The following is a 21,141-nucleotide window of genomic DNA, read 5'->3' on the forward strand; positions in this document are numbered from 1 at the left end:
CTGGTTCCACTGTTTCTTCATCTTCATCGAGTTCCAGTGGATCCCAGAGAGGGAGTCCCGTGATTGCTCCTTATTGTAGCCATTGTGGAGGCAAACATACTTTCGAGCAGTATCGAGGTATGTTTGGTACTTGTTACCAGTGTAGACAGGAAGACCATTTCTCTCGAGTATGTCCTAACTAGGGGTACGTCTTCGTCTCAACCCCAGCCAGGATTTAGAGGTGGCCCCAGTATGATAAGACCTGTTGTTCCTGTTCTCTCTTTTCAGCAGACGAATGTTCCACGATATCGAGGACCAGGTGGTCAGACTGCTCAAGTCCCTCCTCAAGTTCGAGTGCATGCTATGACCGAGGATCAGGCGAAAGAAGCTCCTGGTGGTGTGATTGCAGGTATTTGCATGCTTTGCGATTATCCTGCACGTGTTTTATTTGATACAGGAGCATCTCACTCATTCATATCTCATGCATTTGTTGCATCGCATGATATCATGTGTACCCCGTTGTATGATACCTTGTCGATAGCCACGGCAGCAGGAAAGATTATTTTTTCTGAGCAAGTTGTGCATAATTGTGTATTGATATATGAGGACAATGTGATATTTCTGAATTTGATTGTCCTTCCAATGCACGACTTTGATTGTATTGTTGGCATGGATGTCTTGACGACAAATCGAGCTACTGTTGATTGTTTTCATGGAGTAGTTCGATTTAGACCTATTGATGGACCCAAGTGAAATTTTTATGGCAAGGGTTCTCAAGCCAAAATTCCATTGATATCTTCTTTGGAAATGTCTCGACTTTTGTTTAGCGGAGATGATGGTTATCTTATCTACGCTATTGATGTCTCTAAGAAGGAGCCTTCTTTATCTGAGATTCCTGTTGCGAAAGAATTCCCGGATGTATTTCCCGATGAGATTCCTGATTTTCCTCCTTATCGAGAAGTTGAGTTTAGTATTGATCTTATGCCGGGGACTGCACCTATCTCGAAAGCTCCTTATCGCATGGCACTTCTAGAATTGAAAGAATTGAAAGAACAATTACAGGATCTTCTCGATAAAGGATATATTCGATCGAGTGTATCACCTTGGGGAGCTCCAGTTTTATTTAGTTCGAAAGAAGGATAGTACTATGCGAATGTGTATCGACTATAGACAACTGAATCGGGCTACTGTGAAAAACAAGTATCCACTTCCTCGTATTGTTGATTTATTTGATCAGCTTCAAGGTACTTCTGTTTACTCTAAGATTGATCTTCGTTCTGGATATCATCAAGTACAAGTTAGAGACGAAGATGTGCCTAAAACTGCTTTTCGTACCAGGTATGGCCACTATGAATTATTGATTATGTCTTTTGGTCTCACGAATGCTCCTGCTGTATTTATGGATCTAATGAATCGTGTCTTTCGAGATTTTCTTGACCGATTCATTATTGTTTTTATCGATGGTATTCTTGTATATTCGAAATCGAAAAAAGGAGCATGCTGAACATTTGAGACTGGTACTTGAAACTCTTCGTACTAGTCATTTATATGCTAAATTGTCCAAATGCGAATTCTGGATGGATAGAGTAGTATTTTTGGGCCACGTCATCTCGAGACATGGCATATCTGTTGATCATGCTAAGGTTGAAGCTGTATTGAATTGGCCGAGACCTACGAATGTTCTTGAAATCCGTAGCTTCATGGGTTTAGCTGGATATTATCGTCGCTTTATTGAAGGGTTTTCGAAGATAGCTAAACCTATTACTCAACTGACACAGAAGAATCAACGATTCATTTGGTCAGATGAATGTGAAGCTAGTTTTCTTGAATTGAAGACGAGATTGACCACAGCACCTGTGCTAACTATTCCCTCAGGTACCGGAGGATTTGTTGTGTGCACAGATGCGTCTGGTAAAGGTTTGGGCTGTGTTCTGATGCAACACGGCAAAGTGGTTGCTTATGCGTCTCGTCAATTGAAATCTCATGAAACTCGTTACCCTGTTCATGATCTTGAATTGGCCGCCATTGTGTTTGCACTGAAGATTTGGCGCCATTACTTATACGGAGAAAAGTTTGTTATCTACTCAGACCATAAGAGTCTGAAATATCTCTTTTCTCAATCTGATTTGAATATGAGGCAACGCAGGTGGATGGATCTCCTGAAGGACTTTGATTGTGAGATTCAGTATCACCCTGGATCGGTGAATGTTACTGCGGATGCCCTTAGTCGTAAGGTGCATGATTCTGTGTTAGCATCTGTTTGTGTCGCCAAGGTACATGAGGATATATGTACTTCTGGTTGGACTTTTCACTCGAATTGGAATTCTGTCACTGTCTCAGCATTGCAAATTGAGCCGAATTTGATATCGAAAATACGAAAGGCCCAACGAAGAGATGCTCAGATCCAAAAGTCGAAAGAACTTGTATCTGCAGGACATCAGTCTGGATATCAGATTTCTTCTGATGGTTCTTTACGACTTAAGTGGTCAGCTGGTAGTTCCTGATGATTCTGATTTGAAATCTGCCTTTATTCGAGAAGCACATTGTAGCAAATACAGTATTCACCTTGGAGGTCGAAAGATGTATTTGACATTGAGACCTCAATTTTGGTGGAGACGTATGAAGAAGGACATTGCTGAATTTATTTCGAAATGTCTTGTCTGCCAGCAAGTGAAAGCCGAGAGAATGAAACCTGGAGGATTACTCCATAGTCTTGAAATCCCGAAATGGAAGTGGGAACATATTGCTATGGATTTTGTGACTCATTTACCTCGTTCGCCCAAGGGCTGTGATGCTATTTGGGTCATTATTGATCGGCTTTCGAAATCTGCACATTTCATTTCGTATGAGCGGACTTATCCTTATAAGAGAATGGCCCGTTTATACATCGAGAATATTGTGAGACTGCATGGTGTGCCAGTCTCCATTGTATCTGATCGTGATCCCAGGTTTTCTTCTAAATTCTAAGGTAGTTTCCAAGAAGCGATGGGTACGCGTTTGGCTATGAGTACTGCTTATTATCCTCAAACTGATGGCCAAACTGAGCGTACAATTCAAACATTAGAAGATATGTTACGTGCTATTGTGATGGATTTCAGAATGGGATGGCAAGATGCCTTACCATTGGTTGAATTTTCTTACAATAATAGTTTTCAAACGAGTATTGGTATGGCACCGTTTGAAGCTTTATATAGAAGACGATGTAGATCACCGTTATTCTGAGATGAAATTGGTGAGAGGCAGATGACTGGACCTGAAATAATACATGAAATGAATGATGAGGTTCAGTTGATTCGACAGCGAATGAAAGCTGCTCAGGATCGTCAAACGAGTTATGCGAATAAACGAAGACGACCCTTAGAATTCCAGAAAGGTGATAAAGTGTTTTTGAAAATATCTCCCTTTAGAGGCACTGTTCGATTTGGCATGCGATGGAAGTTATCACCTCGATATGTTGGTCCATACGAGATTCTTGATCGAGTTGGGGATCTTGCTTATCGATTGGCATTACCGCCAGCTTTATCTGCTATTCATGATATATTTTCATGTTTCTATGTTGAGAAAGTATGAACCAGATCCATCACATGTGCTTCAACCTGATGAGGTTGAAATCGATCCATCTCTTTCTTATAGTTGAGCAACCTGTTCGTATTATGGATCGAAAGGAGAAGATATTACGTAACAAATCGATTTCTTTAGTTCGAGTACAGTGAACACGACATGGTGTGGAAGAATCAACGTGGGAATTGGAGAGCAAGATGCGAGAATCATATCCACACTTGTTTGATTCTATCCCACATGTTCCATTGTATTCAATGTATAGTGATCCATTTACTGATTTTAGTTTTGATATGTACTATAATTGGAGACGTACTATATGTTTGTCAATGTTATGTATATATGGCCACTTGAGATTTCAAGGACAAAATATTTAAGTGGGGGAAAAATGTAAGGACCGTGTATTGTATTATCGTAAATCATATGTTGATTATCGATAATTCATGAAATTGTCATGTGATTATGTATATGATGTATATCATGACAATGAAAGTGAGAAAATAGGTGGTGAGGATGAAAGATTGTATTAGAAATTGATTTGTATTTGAAACATGTGATGAACCGCAACAGAAAAGTGACACATGTTACGGTTTTTAGCATAATTAACAGAGTATTGGTCCAAATGACATGAGGCCAATTTCATTGGAAAGATAATACATAATACTAAAACTTTCATGGTTTGAGTTTTGTCCAAATCCATTTGGAAATATGGGCAAAATCATCCCGAAGTGTATCGTGTGCGTTGTAGTTCCTACAATGACACAGTTTGGGAGAATGAGCATAACTCTCGCATTCGATATCCAAATTGAGTGAGGTCAGTGGCAAATGAAATCCAAGACATAGATCTACAACTTTCCTGTTTACCACGTTTGCTAATTCGAAACCTAAAATAGCGTTTCGTAGAGAGCAAGACGCGCACCCGCGCAGAACTGCGTGCGCAGGGCAGTGCTGGGCGCGCAGCCGCGCGTGTTTTGGCGCCACCGCGCGCGGTGTACTGTTGTGCAGGATATAAGAGGTGATAAAGATCAGATTTTCAGTATTTATCTTCTTCTTCCTTCGAAGGTTTGAGAGGAAAAGTGGGAATTTGAATTCAAACGTACGAAATCACCTCGAAACGTTATCCAAACGCGAAACAAATTATATATTCGGAATCCTCGCGTCGAGAGCTTTCTTTTGAGATAAGTTTTTTCTAGTTTCAGCATCTCTATGTGGTGAAAGTCCAGGGAGATCTGCCTTCTTCCCCAAGGGGGGCTGTTCTTGTCTTTGTGTGTGGACAATGACAGGTAATCCAGGATATCAGGAGACCAGAGAGGGTGCTTCTGGAGGGAGTCACTGTTGAGTTGAGGTTTTATGCTTTGTTTCCCAGTATATATGTATATGTATCTATATACCGGGGCATGTCCCGAGGATATGAGTTGTTTGTTTGTAGTTGGTCTTGATTACGTGTGGATGAAATACTATTTTTAGTATTCAAATAAGATGTTTTGGGCTCATCGTAAAGAAAATTTAAACTCGTTTTTTATTGTAATTAATTAACCCTAATCAGATTGTGTTGTAATAACGATTAGGAGTTATGGACCCCACAGATTAAAACGTGCTTTTGTGTTTATTACGCACGAAAAAATACTTGCGATACGAAGGACGTTGGCCGAGAGGGACCTTGCTTAATTTTCTTTCCAAAACCGAGCCTCCAAAAAGTCTCTATTTTCGTTAAAAATTGATTATCGGTTTATAATACGACTCGGTGCGTAAAAATACCCCAAAAGTGGTCATTTTCAAAAATACTCCTTAAAATATACCATATATTAAATAATACTTTTTAATTATTTAATAAAAATATTTTCCCTTATATGGTCTCTGGTCTCCGTTCATCGATCGCGTCTCGAATATCCCTTAAAACACAATTTTATGTATTCTAGTATTATATTCAAATAAACATGAAATCATGACTTAAACATGCATTTAATGTAATTAAAATAAATTAATTAATATACATAAGAAATTTGATAACTTGCATGCATGTGGTTTACGTGGACTTTCAAATTTTTACATTTTCCTTCAGTTCGATTTTCTACCAAAACAGTTTGGTTATTTCAAGTCGATTAATTCAATTTTGGTATAATTATTTAAATTAATAATATAAATATATTGCAAAATATAATATATTAACTTTTTACATTCTTTCTTAGTAAAATATTTAAATATAAGGTCTAAATAATTTAAACAAACAACAATCAACTAAAAGTTATTGAAAATAGTTCTTCGTTGACTAAATATCATATCAAAATATATAATATACATAAAATATAAAAAAATTATTAATTTAATGAAATTTCGGTTTTTTCGGTTTTAATCCAAAATCGAACCAAATAAACTTCGGTTTTAACATTTATATTTAAATTACGAAATTCGGCTTTCGGTTTGGTGTTCGGTTTTTCGATTTTTTCGTTTTTATCCGAAGTTTGAACACCATAACTCATGCCTTTATCTTCTTCAGGAAACTTATTACGCCATTATATATATATATATATATATATTATTTTGTATAAAAAATATTATTTAGAAAAAATAAAGTCAGTTCATAACCAAGAATCGGATGAGTAAAAAACTTAAATAATATTTATTATCGGACCAATATTGTTTTAATACTTTAGAAACTTATTAAAAAATCAAAGTATTAAATTGGTAAAACTATATCATTTAAAAAAAAAAATCGATTGGGGGAGTGCTCGACTTTTACCTTGCGTGAGATATCCCTAAATAAATTCGAGATGATCGAGAGATCTTGTGTGATAATTAGAGATGAAAATAAACATAATCATAATCAAACGGGGTGTGGAACGGATCCAAAAACGGTTAACGGGTCTAGAACCGGGTAAGGGCGAGTAAAATTCTAATAGACTCGTCTCCATATATATATATATATATATATATATATATATATATATTTGAGTAGGTCTTTTGTGAAACGGTCTCACGAATCTTTATCTATGAGACGGGTCAATCCTACCGATATTCACAATAAAAAATAATACTCTTAGCATAAAAAGTAATATTTTTTCATGGATGACCCAAATAAGATATATGTCTCACAAAATACGACATGTGAGACCGTCTCACACAAGTTTTTGCCTATATATTTATATTTTATATTGTATTAAATAATAAATGTTCTAAACTCTAACCATAATTAACAACCTGGATTCATTGCCCGACTTGAGATTTTTGAGGTTTGGGACGAGCATAAAAAAATGTTCTCCTTAAAGTATTCACTTATTTTTTCATCGATAAATATGGTAGTAAAAATAACACAAATTCTAGAAATAAAAGATAGACAAATATATCATCCAAAATAATATATCATAAGCAAATACTAATAAAACCAAGACCATCCAAACAAAATATAAAATTCGTGTTTCGAAATAATACATAGTCAGCTGAATATTACTCGCATAGCAGTTTTGGAAGCGACAATTATTGATTAAGTTTGCATAATCCATTTTCTCGACCAATTTTTTTTATTAATAACATACCAAAATCATTTAGTCTTTCTTGTAAAATATTTTATCAGAGTTAACTTTCGAGCAACTTCTAACTTAAAAAAAATTTCCTTTCGGCCAATACACTTTTAATGGATCATAAAAATTATGCAGTTAAATATCAGAAAATCGTATGAAATGGATCGATAGACTGAGAAATCGATCCCCATACAAAAATCATACCAAATAATATCATAACAAAAATGTAAAGCCCAATAAAACAAAATGAGATTGAGACCTTACCAGTGCTTAGATTTAGAAGAAGGATTTTGTCAAAAATAGAGATGAAATTTTAAAATCTAGCGTAAAGTAAGAGGGGAGGAAGGAAGAAGACGGAAGAAGAACACAGTGCAGAGACGGGATTAGATGGGACTTGGTAAAAGAATTATTTTACGATACAACTAGAGTATTTCTTGATGCGGTCAAATGTAAGCATTTGGATCATCAACATATACGTCAACTTTCATTAAAATATTAGAGATCCACATGATCTAATATTGAAATAAGGAGAGAAACATCCCCAACGTGGCATAGACTAACCTTTTTGCGAGTATCCGAGAGAAAATGTCAAATTTTGCTTAAATTTACGAATAAATAATAATTTAATATTCTTGAATCTGAATGAGAAAAAAATTATGTTTGAAGAAATATCTGGAAAAATATTAAGCAATAATGGGTTTTCATTTCCAAAAGTAAATATATATGTGATTATAATATATTATTATTATTATTAATTTTCAAAAAAGATATAGAGAAAAAAAAAATAGAAGTGGGGTATTTTGGTCATTATAATAAAATATACAAAATTAATCCGTAATTTTAAAATCACACCACACGCGTATAACTCATCAAATTATAAGTTGTATCCTTACTTTTCATTTTATTATCACTCTAATTATTTATCCTTCATTTATCCTATATTATTATTATTAATCAAGCGAGACCGGGCCTCACCCCCTGTAATCAAGCAGTACCTCGTAGTATTTGGCTCAAATTTTATATTACAGGTCTGTCTGAAGATCAAAACCACCGGATTTTGAGGTATGTCCTAAAATTGACCAAACCATCTCATACCGCCCGTTGCAATATCCAGACTGAATTATTCTCTATGCTCATCTTTACTATTTTTCAAAAATCTTGAATAATACAAAAGAACATTAAATATATTTTTTCACCCATATATCTCAATTTCTTGATGTACCTCTTATTTGCTAAGATATAATTTCATTGATGGCAATATATACGTTAAAGTAAAGCAATAATGTACACACGTCTACCAAACAAGAGTAAACAAGATTTTCCTTCGGAACTTTAGTACTTTTTATTATTATACAGTACTTTAAATTAAAATATGGAGAAAATTGAAGAAAAAAGAATGAACAATATGAAACAACTTTGGTTGCTTCACCTGAGGACACTGTCCAATCATCAGCCATTCCCCCAATATATTTCCTATTTTCACAACCAAAAAAAAAAAAAAAAACCAGTGAAAATCGAGAATGGTTCCTTTCTACTTAGTCTAGAATCTGATCTACTGGTATTTGGCCAAATATATCCGGACATGATTCCCAGTTGCCTTGTTCTTTTGCTTCCCAATACCCACCGATGTACCGGTAGGTATCGGATTCTTTGTCTTTCGCAAACCATCGTGGTTTCCAACCTCGTTCCTGCATTTTCCGGGCCTAGTTTCCACAGATTTGTTAGTAATGAAACCAGGAACTACACTTTATAAAGATTTAACTACTCATTAATTTCATCAGCCAAAAAAATCTCTAACCGTCGTATGAGATTCGTGTAGATAACTATGTATGTGTTACATGCATGTTTTCAAAAGTAAAGCCGAGGCAGTGCACTAGTTCGATTAAAGAAAAGAGTTCTGAGAGTAAGAGTATACTTGTGGTGAAAAAGGCTTGTATATTGGTATGGAAAACAGACTAAAAAATAGAAAATAATATTTCTTAAATACTGTCACCAATTACCTGTCGTTGCCGCTGCTCTAGGCGCAACTTTTCAGCATTTGCCATTTCGTACTCCCCATTTTCCAAGCACCTTTGATCAGGTCTCAGTCTCGAGTCTGTGGGGGGAAGCTTTTCCTGAAACAGGTGAAAAGTCGTCCACGTTTTATGTGACGCAATAATAAAGTCCTCAAGATAGGGACGCATATTCTTTTCATGTCCAGCTATGCTGTAATAATTTTCAGGCTTTTCAAGTTGCACAAATGATAAAGATCGTTTGTGGACACAGATTGCTTATAAAAGAATATGTATAAGCAGTCTCCGCATCCACTGTACAAATCGATGCATATGACAAGATTTATCAAATGGATTACATGGGTAAAAAAGTCGATGCGATGAGAAAATCAAGGTGGCATCTAAAGCAAATTCAAACATTATACAATCAAAAAAAGAGACGTTCAAAATGATAAAGATATCAAACTATGAATAGACCAACTTCGTAACTTTGACTCGAAGAAGACGCAACAAGCAACACATGCAAAACACCAAACACCGTGATATTTTAAAATTAACCTTTAGCCCTGGTGTTAGTTCATTCAGTGTGATGGCAAATTGCGTCAAGTTATAGCGTGTAGGAAACTTAGGAGGCTTGCTACGTTTCCAGAGCAAGTGGGCTTCTGCAAATGATTCATGGGATTTTCCTTTGGACGCGCAATCTCCATTCACATAATGCAGACTTTCATCCCATTTTCCAAATAGGGTTGCCACTGTCTTTCCACTCTTTTCTTGGACTATTCCCTGCACCTGCAAAAGTCAAGTTGTTCGACTAAAATACGACCCACAAAATCCATCAGCCATTCATCACGGTGCAATACAGCAAAAGATGATGAACTGAAAGGATTGCATGCATTACTCATCACATGGAAGACTACATCCAACTTCCCTGTTATATCCAAATTAAAAACCTACTTCGAAAGATTGTACGAGCAAATGCACCCTCTATCCTCCAATCTAATGGGAAAAAAAGTTAAAACTATTCTCAGGCTAATTTATCATACTCGTTTCTCCAAGATGCGCAAAAGAAGGAGAACTAACTGGATCTTCTCATATGCTTGGCACAAAAGTATCGTGCATATCACTCCATGCATGCTAATTGTAACTCAAAGATTTATTTCAAGTAGTTCATATTATTGTTTGTTGGCGCAGTGTTTTTTACCAAAAACAAATGTAAAAATATAACAGCAGGTATCTGTTAAATGCAATAATAAGAAATAAGAAACACAAAGTTTATTTATTGTAAAGAGAGAAAACACAATATCACTCTCTGACAATAAAGACATTACAGCTAAGGGAGACTAGGCTACCTGATGAGGATTCCTGTCTATAATTGACTGTTCCTTGAATTTCAATTTACAGGAGTAACCGTGATTTCCTTGTATCCGCATTGTACCATAATGATCACAATACAATTTGCCCAATATGAGGTTGTAAATAGATGTCGTTACCTGTCATTACAAGACCTTAATTATTGAAGGACATAAAAAAAGAGCAATAAAATATTTTGCAAACAATACCTTGCTCCACTGGTAGATTTCTCCATCGTCAAATTCTAAAGTTAAAATACCAACTGGATCAAGTTGAATGGAGCGACCCCAAAATTTGCTTTTCAGATTGCTATCGCCATAAAATCTCCAGCCTGTACCATCGCAATGACATGCTACAATCATAGGATGGTGACTCACCTGTTCCAAATAAAAGAGCATTAGCATTTTTTTTGGTTATGAGAAATGAAAAAAAAATTCGTTAAGAGCAAAATTAATAATTTAAGGCAATCAATAGACCGGGAGTTGTTACTGATTTCTGCATACTCATTATTCGGCCACCAGTCATGACTTTGGAACTCGAACAGGCAACTCAGACCAACCATTTCATATTTAAATGACAAGGATCATTGATTATTTAAATGAAAAGAATTATTTCCCATTAAAAAAAAGATTATTCACCACAAAACATGATAAAATGAAATCTTCCACATCCTAACTCTCACCAGTCCCTACTTCTTGTTTTCCATTATTCCTTGGGACTTTGAGACCAGATCAATAGGACAACACTGCCCACAGTTCTAAATAAACATTCAGCATTTGATGCACTTGTTGAAAAACAGAAAGTGTAGCTTAAAACTAAACATTATACGAATCAAAACAAAATGTAATTACTATAATGCAACTAATATGTGAAAATGAATAGATTGCATTTGGGTCGTAAAATCAAGAAATCCATCTTCATTCCAACCTTCTCCCAAATTAATATTCTTTTCAAACTATTCTAGACACAAAAGCATCGGAAGATTTACAGGATAGCACGTCTCTAAAATGCCAATATAGCTTTGAAAACGATAAGAAATGGACAAGAGTTTGTTCCAGGTAATGATAATAAAACCTTCTCCGAGAAAAAACGGAGGCCTTTGTCTGGATAATCAGCTTCATATGTCTCTCCTAACAATGGATTGAATGGTTTACAATTTCTCCCATCAGTTGAAGCATATCCAGATACTGCAAATGCTGCTACATTTAGAATCCTCATAAGACTGTTGCCCTATCAAACATAAGTAAATCACAGATTAGAATATAATAACTGAAAAATTATAGGTGTGAAAGAGCATTCTCATTGGACTTCCTTAGTAAGCTTAGACTCCAACTTTGCAACACAATAATAGTAAATGATTCTCATTAACAATCCACCGGAAAACAATGTCGAAGTTTTTTCTATATTTTTTCTTTGAAAACTACAGTTTACCTATACATAAATTTAATTAACATCATAACAGAAATTGAAATAAATAACACACTTGCCCACAACCAACCTTCCTCCCCCATTCATAAGCCCGATCCAGAAGATACGAATACTCCAAATCTTCAAAACATTTCTGCAAGGAAGAGAGAGGTTCATTGAAGTAGACCGGAAGACACACTTTGGTAAGGTCCTTCCCTATGTTATCTTTTATCATCGACCATAAACTAACTCCTTTCTCTTTCTCAACAGGATCTGGCAATTTCTTCCGACGCTTGACATAAGAAAAGTTAGTTCCAGTAGATTTAATAGCTGGATCAATATTATCCTCATCTTCAAAATCGTAAAGCGCATTGTCATCAGATGAAAGTGACGATGTCCTAAAGTCAGAACCACTGCTTTTGAAAGAGCTAGACGAAAGAAAATCTTTGGTGTCAAAGAATGTATTGTCTTCTTCATCGGTATCTTCCTCTGCTGCATCTACTCTTTCATCTTCCGATTCACTTGCACTTTCTGTTTAAAGTTTAAAAGATTGATATAAATAAGTGGAACCAACCAAATAAGTGGAAACAACCAAATAGTTAGCGATTCTAAGGATAAAACATGCATCAGCAATAATTTACCAATCGCAAATTACTATCTATGAATAGATAAACCAGCATTGAAATAGGCCAATAGCAAACTTGAATGCAACACTTGAGCTTGACTTCCATTCCAAAAACACAAACATGAATCAATCACGTCAAGGTGGACTACTTAACCATGCAAGCCAAAATATTAAAAAGAAAACCAGGCTCTCGAAGCATACCACTGTACTTGTCCTGTCTTGATGTATTGGATGATCCAACTTCTTTCAATTGTCTTTGGCTCTCATCAACTACTGTATTCTCCAGATCGACCTTCTCTGTCTTCACAACAAATAAACAGTATTTTGAATAAACAAGTAAAGAAAGTGATGAGTAAAAGAACACAAACAAAAGATCAAAAATTTATTACAAGACTGAATTCAAAATATTAACCTGTAACAATATGAGTAGGAACTCGAGACACACTCTTGATATAAAAATTGCTTATAACTAATGGAATATTTACTAAAAAAATAACTACATTAAATATGACTACAATGAGAGAATAAAGTAATGAAAATCTTCAAAGATAAAAAAGCGCTAAAATAAAAGTGAAGACGAGAAACTAACAAAAAATGTACAAATAAATAAATAGTTCATAAAAAAGTGAGTAGGATAACATAAAACAATTGTACGGAAACACAGTTCTGTGGTGTCCAACAGTAAAAGAATCAGCCTCAGTTTTTGCTAAAAATATCAAGAAGAAAATATTCAATTTCTTTATCTTCAATTTAGCACCACGACATAATAAGCACACATCAAATCTCCGAAGAATCTTTTTGTTAAAAGAAAAGGCCAAAGTTTGATGAAACCCAACTTTCAATTACATCCAATTATCAAGAATTATTATCTGAATCACCAAATTTTCTTTAATTGAGTTGAGGAACGGATTCTTCTCCACATATTAGCAAGAGCATGAACTCTTGAAGCTAAATGTAAAAGTGGTAAGTGTCACAGCTCGTCCGTATACCAACTTCCAAGTTAGTTAAAGTTTTAGACAATGCGCTACAATATTTATTCTATGAAGATATGCAGATTGAATAACCGACAATACTCCATAAATCGAACAGTCAGAGTTCTAACAGTTTGATAACTTCCCCAACTCCGGAAGCTGAACTGAAGCCACTGCTGCATGCAAGTGGATGCTACTATAATTGTATTACTGCTCGTTTCAACTTACAAACACATCAGAACTCTCGCATGGTGTTAGCTTATGACACAGTAGGATAGAGGAGGTTCCACACACAGGGATGGGGATTCGACAAGGTGTCCTGGACAACACAGAAACTATTCACGGCAATGTCAAAGCACATTAGTAAGAACAATCAAAATCCCCCAAAAGCAATAACTTTATGTTTTTTTCCCACAAGTTTACAAAAGAGAAGGGGGGGTTTGCACCGATACAAAAAGAACGCGAACGACCATCGATATCCTTTTAGTTGTAGATGCGACCACAACACAAAAGAGCACAAAAATATGAAACATGATGTCGTTGAATTCTGAACAAAGTACAGTTCCTAAAGATTCCAATGAACACTAAACAAGGAAGAAGACAAAGATTTCCCCATGCTGGCTCTCTCTCAAGGAAACACTAAATTTCCTTGCCCTAGACAAGCTAACAGAAACAAATAAACCAGAATATTTTTTGCTCCAACAAACTTCCCCCTTATATTACTTTCATACTCTCTTCCAAGACCTTACCCCTCGTCCAAGTCATTGCTTCTATGATATTCTTTACAGTTGAAATGATAGTGTGTGCCAATATATTTAAGCCCATAACAGTCATCACTACAGAATGAAGAAACCATGCGCAATGGGTTAGCCGTTAGGCTTAAATTTAATAGAATAGGATTCTTTTGACTATAAAAATTAGTATTTTCTCAAGACAAAAGAAATAACATGAACAAAAGATAGAGAGAAGGATGAGATTTCATCATACGCATTGTGAAAAGTACAACCGAAAACGGCATCAGACAAGCGTTCTCTTGCAAGTCGCAACAGAGTTATGAATGCTTACAACTACGAAGTAACAACAGCAGTAGGGGAGGGGCTTGTCAGTAAAGAAAATGCCACCTGTAAACTAGAGCCTAAGAATCAGTTGCTTCCTTTCAAAACAGAACACGTGCTAACAACCAAAAAGCACTTCAATTTTGAAGGATTACATAGTCCGATCCAGAATATCGGTAGTCTAAACCTTGAAATATAATCACAAAAATCTAATAGTTCTAAAGACAAAGTAACACTAGTCTTCCAGATATTTCTAACTTAGACAGGTAATCTCATTATATGTTCAGATAACTCACTCTAGAACAAAACAGGTGAGAAAAAACACAGAAATTCCCTATTGCATGCATGGTTAATGAGCTGCATGAATCACCCTAGAATTGTAAATCTATCTCGCAAACAAAATCCCCATATCCCATCTGTCTTCCACTTCCACACTGAAAAACCGGCAAATATTTAAAGTAGCAACCGATCAACAAATAACCACCTCATGAGAAGATTAAAACTTCCCATTTGCTGCCAAAAGAAAACGAAGGACATACATTGTTATAATCAAATTAATCGAGCAGAAATTTACTAACCAAATGATACAAAATATTCAACAACTAATTTCAGATCAAGCAATCTCTACTAAAGAAATATGTAAAGCAACCAATTTCAGACCGTGACCCTATACAAAATAATATAAGAATAATAAATCACTGAATTACAGCCATTCTGCAGAGTTGGGAAAATGAAACAAACTCCTCACAAGTCCGAGCCACCAAACTATAAACCTAAGGAAAGCTGAAAGCACTTTAATGTGGATAATTCTTTGGAGAAGAAACTGAAGAAGAATTCTGAATTCGACCGGTAGGACGTTTTCTGTTAATCATAACATGTACCTCTAAATGTCGCAGTGTGTCCATGAGGAGCCAATGCTTCTGCTTAAACAACATCAATTGGTTCTGCATTGACGCAAACTCATTCCTCATGATCTGTTCGCTGTCCTGAATGGCAGCCTCACTCAAGCCTTCTTCCAACAATCTCTGCCTCAATTTCTCGGTAGAGACAACAATATCTTCCATGGGAGCCATTAACTCGCTGTTGGATATCCTAGGGAACATGTCCTTTACAGCCTGCAGTGCTTCCATCCATGCAGTTCGATCCTCTCTGCTCTCAGATCTTAGATGAAGCCTCTTTGTCCCCGTAAAAATGGAAAATCTCTTATCATCTGATCTGCTCTCACGAATAGACGATACCTATGGAGAAAATATTTACTTGTAAAAGATCAAGCATTTGTAACTTCAAATACAAGTATGCTCAATGCATGCATAAACCAATAACATACAAGGCATTAAAACTCAGAGAACAGTTAAAGAGATTCTCAAGAATGTTATGACTGATGAGAACGAGTGATATAATCGAAGAAAACATATGCAAACCTCTCTATATGGAACAACTTTATCGATCAAAAGATTTAATAGATGGTAATTACCAAAAACAAGACAAATGATTCCCATTCCCCTTATTTTTAATACCTGAAGATTAGCAAAATCAACAATTTTTCATCAAAATTCTCCGCCTAGAAACTAAAGAATATCCCGATAACTCATTATCCGCCAACAGAAGTTAAATTTCACAGGCCTAATCTTTATCCAAACAATCATACTCAATCAATTTTAATGAATTAACATAAAATACCACAAACATACGAATAACACACATCCCTCGCAATACAATTAACTTGAAAAAAATGAGAAACGAAACCTTCAAATGGACTTCGCCGACAGGCTTCCGACTTTTTGAAGGAGACCCACTATTCCCATTCCTGTGATGGTGGTGAAGGTGAATATGATGCTGCCTAGAAATCCTTTTCATCGACTCTTCTCCAATCACTCTCGATCCCTTCTCGGTGTCTTGATTAACAACAATTTTATCAGGTCCATGGATCTTATAATAACTCAAAACCCCATCTTGCAAAACAAACCACCGAGGCCTCCACCCTTTACCATAATTAACCCATTTGTACAAAACTCCAGATATCCCATTACCCACTATATCGTTAATCTTCACTTCCCGGCTGTGGTTGTGGATCATATTGCTGTTGTTATTCAAAACACCGACCAAACTCCGATCCATCCCAGAATCCCGCGCCGATGAGGCCCGCGAGATCGCGGGATTCTGTTGACTTCTAGTCTGCGGATCGAAGGGCGGCTGCGGTGCAGAGGAAGAGGCTTGCATGTTGGAATTGGTCAGTGCTATCGACGAAACACAGCAGAATGAATGCATAATCGAAAGATTAGCATAACTGGGTCGGATTTTAATGGGATTTAGCGGATTTTCTTCAAGATTCGGAGAATTTATCAGGAACCGAAAACCCAAAAAAAAAAAAGAGAAAAGATGTAGTTACAGGTGTTGGCGTGTGAATTGGATAAAGGAATGGTAACGAAATCAAGGGGAGAAGTTTGAAGAGGACACGGAAATAGATGTAGGGAGAAATTTCCGGTGAGACAGTGAGGATTTGGAAGTTGCGGGGGATTGTTTTTGAATACTCGTGTTCGTGGAGAGGAACTTCAATCCATATTTTCAACCTTGGAACCACAAAGATTTTCTCTTTAAATTACATATGACAAAGTAAACAAATATAACAAGTAACAAATATTGGTAGAAACCATAATTCATATATGAGTATGTTTTTCTGTGAGATGATTTTACGAATTTTTTATCTGTGAGACGGGTCAACCCTACCAATATTCACAATAAAAAGTAATACTCTTAGCATAAAAAATAAAATTTTTTCATGGATGATTCAAATAAGATATTCGACCCACGAAATTGATCCGTGAGACCGTTTCACAGGAGTTTTTGCATTCAAATAAATATTCGAAAACAACAAAGCTACGATTCATTCCATGAAAACATCAAATGTTATCTTTACAACACGAAAATATCGCACATGAAATATTACTACAACTGCGAAATAAAAATAAAATAACTACTAGATAGAAACTAAAACATAGGAGAGTTCTTCATCTACCATCCTCGTAATTCAATATGTCATTTCTCTTCGAATTCATTCTCGTTTTCGGTTGGAAATAAGATGAGAGTACGTGAATGATATTATCGTCACTTAACAAATGGAGAAAAAATATTCTCGTTTTCGAAAACTATAAATATATCCCTATAAATATACATATAAATATAATTAGGTTTAATAAAAGAAATATATATTTTAAACAAAATACCACTTACCCAACAAGTGTTATATACCATTTGAATATTTAATATCAAAAGATTTTGAATTTGAAGTTTGTTTTTCTCTCCATGGAGCTCGTTCCATCATAAACATTGATATTTTGAAGGGTAGAAACGAGACAAGAGTTGTCTGATAAGCTCAAATTTTATAAAGATTTTAGAGATAATATTTGTGTTTATCTGAATTAATTTTATAATATTCACATATTTGAACAAAAGATGAAAAAACCTAATTTTGGAGATAAAGGTGATTCTACAATAACTTCAAATGCAACAAAATACCAAAATAAAGGTAATCAAATATTTACCTGGAGAATTTTAAAGTTTGGAAGAAAATATGTGCAGCTCTTGATAAAGAAGAAGCATCACATTTTAAAAATAAAATATATACAATTTTATCTACAATTTTTTATCTTTACATGAGTTTCAAAGATTTGAAGGATTAAGCTCATGAAGTGGAGATAAAAAAGACATGAAAGAAGCGTGAAAAAAGGAGAGAAGACTAGGAAAGAAGCAGAGAATAGGTAGAAATCTACACGTGAAAAAAAATAGGGGCAGAGAAGTGAATGGAGGAAAACAAACAGAGAAGACTTTACGCAAATAGCAGTTGGAGGAAGACAGAAGCTGCTAGGGTTTGAGAGAGAAGAGGAAGACAACTTCAAAGGGAAAATCACTCCAACCACAATGAGATTTCTTATTCATTCCTAGATTTTATTCTTACGAATTCAAACATTGTGTCTTTGCTTTATTTTAATTTTATGGAATAAATTTCTTTAGACTAAGATCAATAGACCACAACAGAGCCAAACAATACTTTGTTTGATATTTGATTTTTTTCAATATATCAATTTTCTCGATTTCAATTATTGATTGATGTTGGTTTAATATTTCTTGTTAATAGTCTAATCAAATACGAATCAGAAGATGATTGGTTAAATATAGCAACAAAGACGTCATCGATACATGATTAAATTGACTAGAAATAATATTCGATTTCACTGTGCGATTTTAGGTGAAAACTGAAATTCCACAAATATTTAATGCATTTAGATATATATAATTAAATTCAATTAGAAATAATTGGATTATTAGATTTGAAAATGTTTATTAACTCGAGAAATCGTTTAATAAATAAATTATAGATATCATTGTGATTGTCAAGAATTAAATAATTTATTGAATTTTAACACGTGTCAACATAGTAGAGTTTGTTACCGTTGTGTATCTTAATTCTTTATTTAAAGTTGAATCTCTCATTGATCTATGAATCCGTCGTTTTTAGTTGCAATTATTTTATTTAATAGTTTAGAGTAATAGTATTGATGACGTCTTTGATGATCATGCGTTTGGAATGACTAAATATGGATCATTCAGTGATAAAACTATAATAATTAAATGTGGATAATTCAGTGAACATGAATCATGTGTTTGAAATGACTAAATATGTATTTAGTCACTAATTTAGTCATGCGTTATGTGACTATAATATAACGCATTATAATAGTCAGACCAAGGCATTCCAAACGCATGATCCATATTTAGTCAGCATAACAAGCACTCATTAGCTAGCTACTCCAATAATCATGGTGTCCATGAAGACCTGAGGCTTTTGTTCGACTGCTTAAGAAAATTTATAAAATTCTTGGGCACCCCGCCAACCTAGTTTGCCTATAAATAAGCCATATAGCTTCCTCATTTTATTTCTTCAACTTTCTAGGGTATTCTAAACTCTTTCTTTCACGTCGCAAGGACTCTTCTTATGCTTGATATTCAGTGTTACACTATAAAAATCGAGTTCATAAGTTTTATATTATAGTTTTATACATCTAGATTTGTAGAACATTAAGAAAATGTCAACAAGGGGTCAAAGAAATTTCCAGGGCAGCAAGAGAAGTGTTGAGATGTGTGGGGACCCGGACGCTAATTAGTTCTTAATCGTCATCAGGATCAATTTGCTAATCAAGTAATTAGGGTCATAAAATTTTTTTCTTTTTAATGCGGAATGTAGTGAAATCAAACTAATATACAACTCAGTATAAAATAAAGTACAAGTCCTGTACCGTCTACAAATCAGTAAAATCTAAGGTTCAATATCTAATTATCAAGTGCCAAAACCCTATATACATCAAAGTCCGAAGTCTCCACTCTATCACGATCTCTCCTCATCTCCTGGACCCTGATCCTGTCCCACCTGTTGTCATGTACACATACAAACAAGACAACAGCCGGATAATTTCGGTGAGAATATAATCCCAGTATAAATCAACGAAACATGCAATCATATAAAAAAATATAAAGCATGTAACAGATAACAGCAATATGTATCAAAATCTGAAACATAATCAATATCAGACTGTCGACAATACTCGTAACTCTACAATTCAGACTAGACTCAATCCTAGTCTAGGGATCCCGGTTTCCAGAAGTTGGTATTCCCATATCGACCAACAGTAATAGAAAAGACTCCAGTTCTATCCACGTCGATAGGGTGTCGATCACCAGTAATAGAAGAAGCTCAGATTCTATCCACATCGGTATAGTATCGATCACCAGTAATAAAAGAAACTTCGATTCTATCCACATCGATATGATATCGATCATCAGTAATAGAAGAGTTACGATTCTATCCACATCGATACAGTACCGATCACCAGTAATAGGAGAAGCCACATTTCTATCCACATCGATAGCCAATCATCCGGTGACAGACTTTGGCACTATCGCCAATACACTATCTTGTAACATCAGTGCAATGTGCCCGTGGCGATCCCACCACTATCGGGCACTTCTGTCACAAGATTACTCGTCTAATACCTGCTATCTATAAATCAAGAGAACAAGTACCTCAATCAAATCAATGCAAATATCGATGCAATACAGTAAAGTATGTGATTTAGGGAAACTCAAGTCTAAACCGACTCAAGTCGATCTCCCAATACCACATTGACTTATACCTTTCGTTCGTAGTTTCGGTCAGGAATTTAACTCTGTCAATTCTTCAATGTCCAGTTATAGTCTGCGTTGATATGAACACAGTACCGAAGTCAGATTCAAAATCAGACGGACGGATTTCTCATGACTCGAGTTAAACGAAATTTTCTCCGGGAGCTTCCTCGTTCCTTTTCTTGCAAATTCTGAAGACCCTTTTTCAAAGTTACATATATATATATATATATATGTATACGTGCACGCATGTAAGGCAAGTGGCTCGCCCCTTTGTGCTGCACGTCTCGCGCATATGCGCGACCTTTCTTCGCGCATATGCGCGAGGCCTAATGTCTCGGCGCGTCAATCTCACGGTAGCTCGCGCATATGCGAGGCTATTATTCAGTTTTGCCAACTCTCGGGTTGTCTCGCGCATATGCGCGGATACACATCGCGCATATGCGCGAGGCTCTCTGGACATGGCATGCACAGCTTGCGCATATGCGCGCACACCCACCGCGCATATGC

At 35.5% G+C, this 21,141-nt stretch overlaps 1 protein-coding gene across 1 annotated transcript; it reads right to left on the bottom strand.

Annotated features, from left to right (window-relative positions):
- Positions 1-8,295: 8,295 nt before the first annotated feature.
- On the bottom strand, positions 8,296-17,043 carry LOC142521348 (oxysterol-binding protein-related protein 1C-like). The gene is made up of 10 exons (XM_075624560.1): positions 16,201-17,043; positions 15,336-15,692; positions 12,630-12,729; positions 11,895-12,334; positions 11,471-11,626; positions 10,606-10,773; positions 10,396-10,536; positions 9,605-9,835; positions 9,056-9,169; positions 8,296-8,758 (listed from the first exon to the last, which is right to left on the bottom strand). Exons 1-10 carry the CDS (start codon positions 16,720-16,722, stop codon positions 8,591-8,593), a joined length of 2,397 nt encoding a protein of 798 aa, XP_075480675.1. The 5' UTR covers positions 16,723-17,043; the 3' UTR covers positions 8,296-8,590.
- Positions 17,044-21,141: the final 4,098 nt, after the last annotated feature.

Source organism: Primulina tabacum, chromosome 12 (genome assembly GCF_025594145.1).
Source record: "Primulina tabacum isolate GXHZ01 chromosome 12, ASM2559414v2, whole genome shotgun sequence".
Classification (NCBI taxonomy): domain Eukaryota; kingdom Viridiplantae; phylum Streptophyta; class Magnoliopsida; order Lamiales; family Gesneriaceae; genus Primulina; species Primulina tabacum.

What these genes read in the sequence shown, in the direction of transcription:
- LOC142521348 (XM_075624560.1), bottom strand. Translation starts at nt 16,722, where the DNA reads ATGCATTCATTCTGCTGTGTTTCGTCGATAGCACTGACCAATTCCAAC. An exon ending in AAGACAGGACAAGTACAGTG is followed by an intron (nt 12,335 to 12,629) that starts GTATGCTTCGAG and finishes AACTTTAAACAG; the next exon opens with AAAGTGCAAGTGAATCGGAA. An exon ending in TAGACAGGAATCCTCATCAG is followed by an intron (nt 9,836 to 10,395) that starts GTAGCCTAGTCT and finishes TGACTTTTGCAG; the next exon opens with GTGCAGGGAATAGTCCAAGA.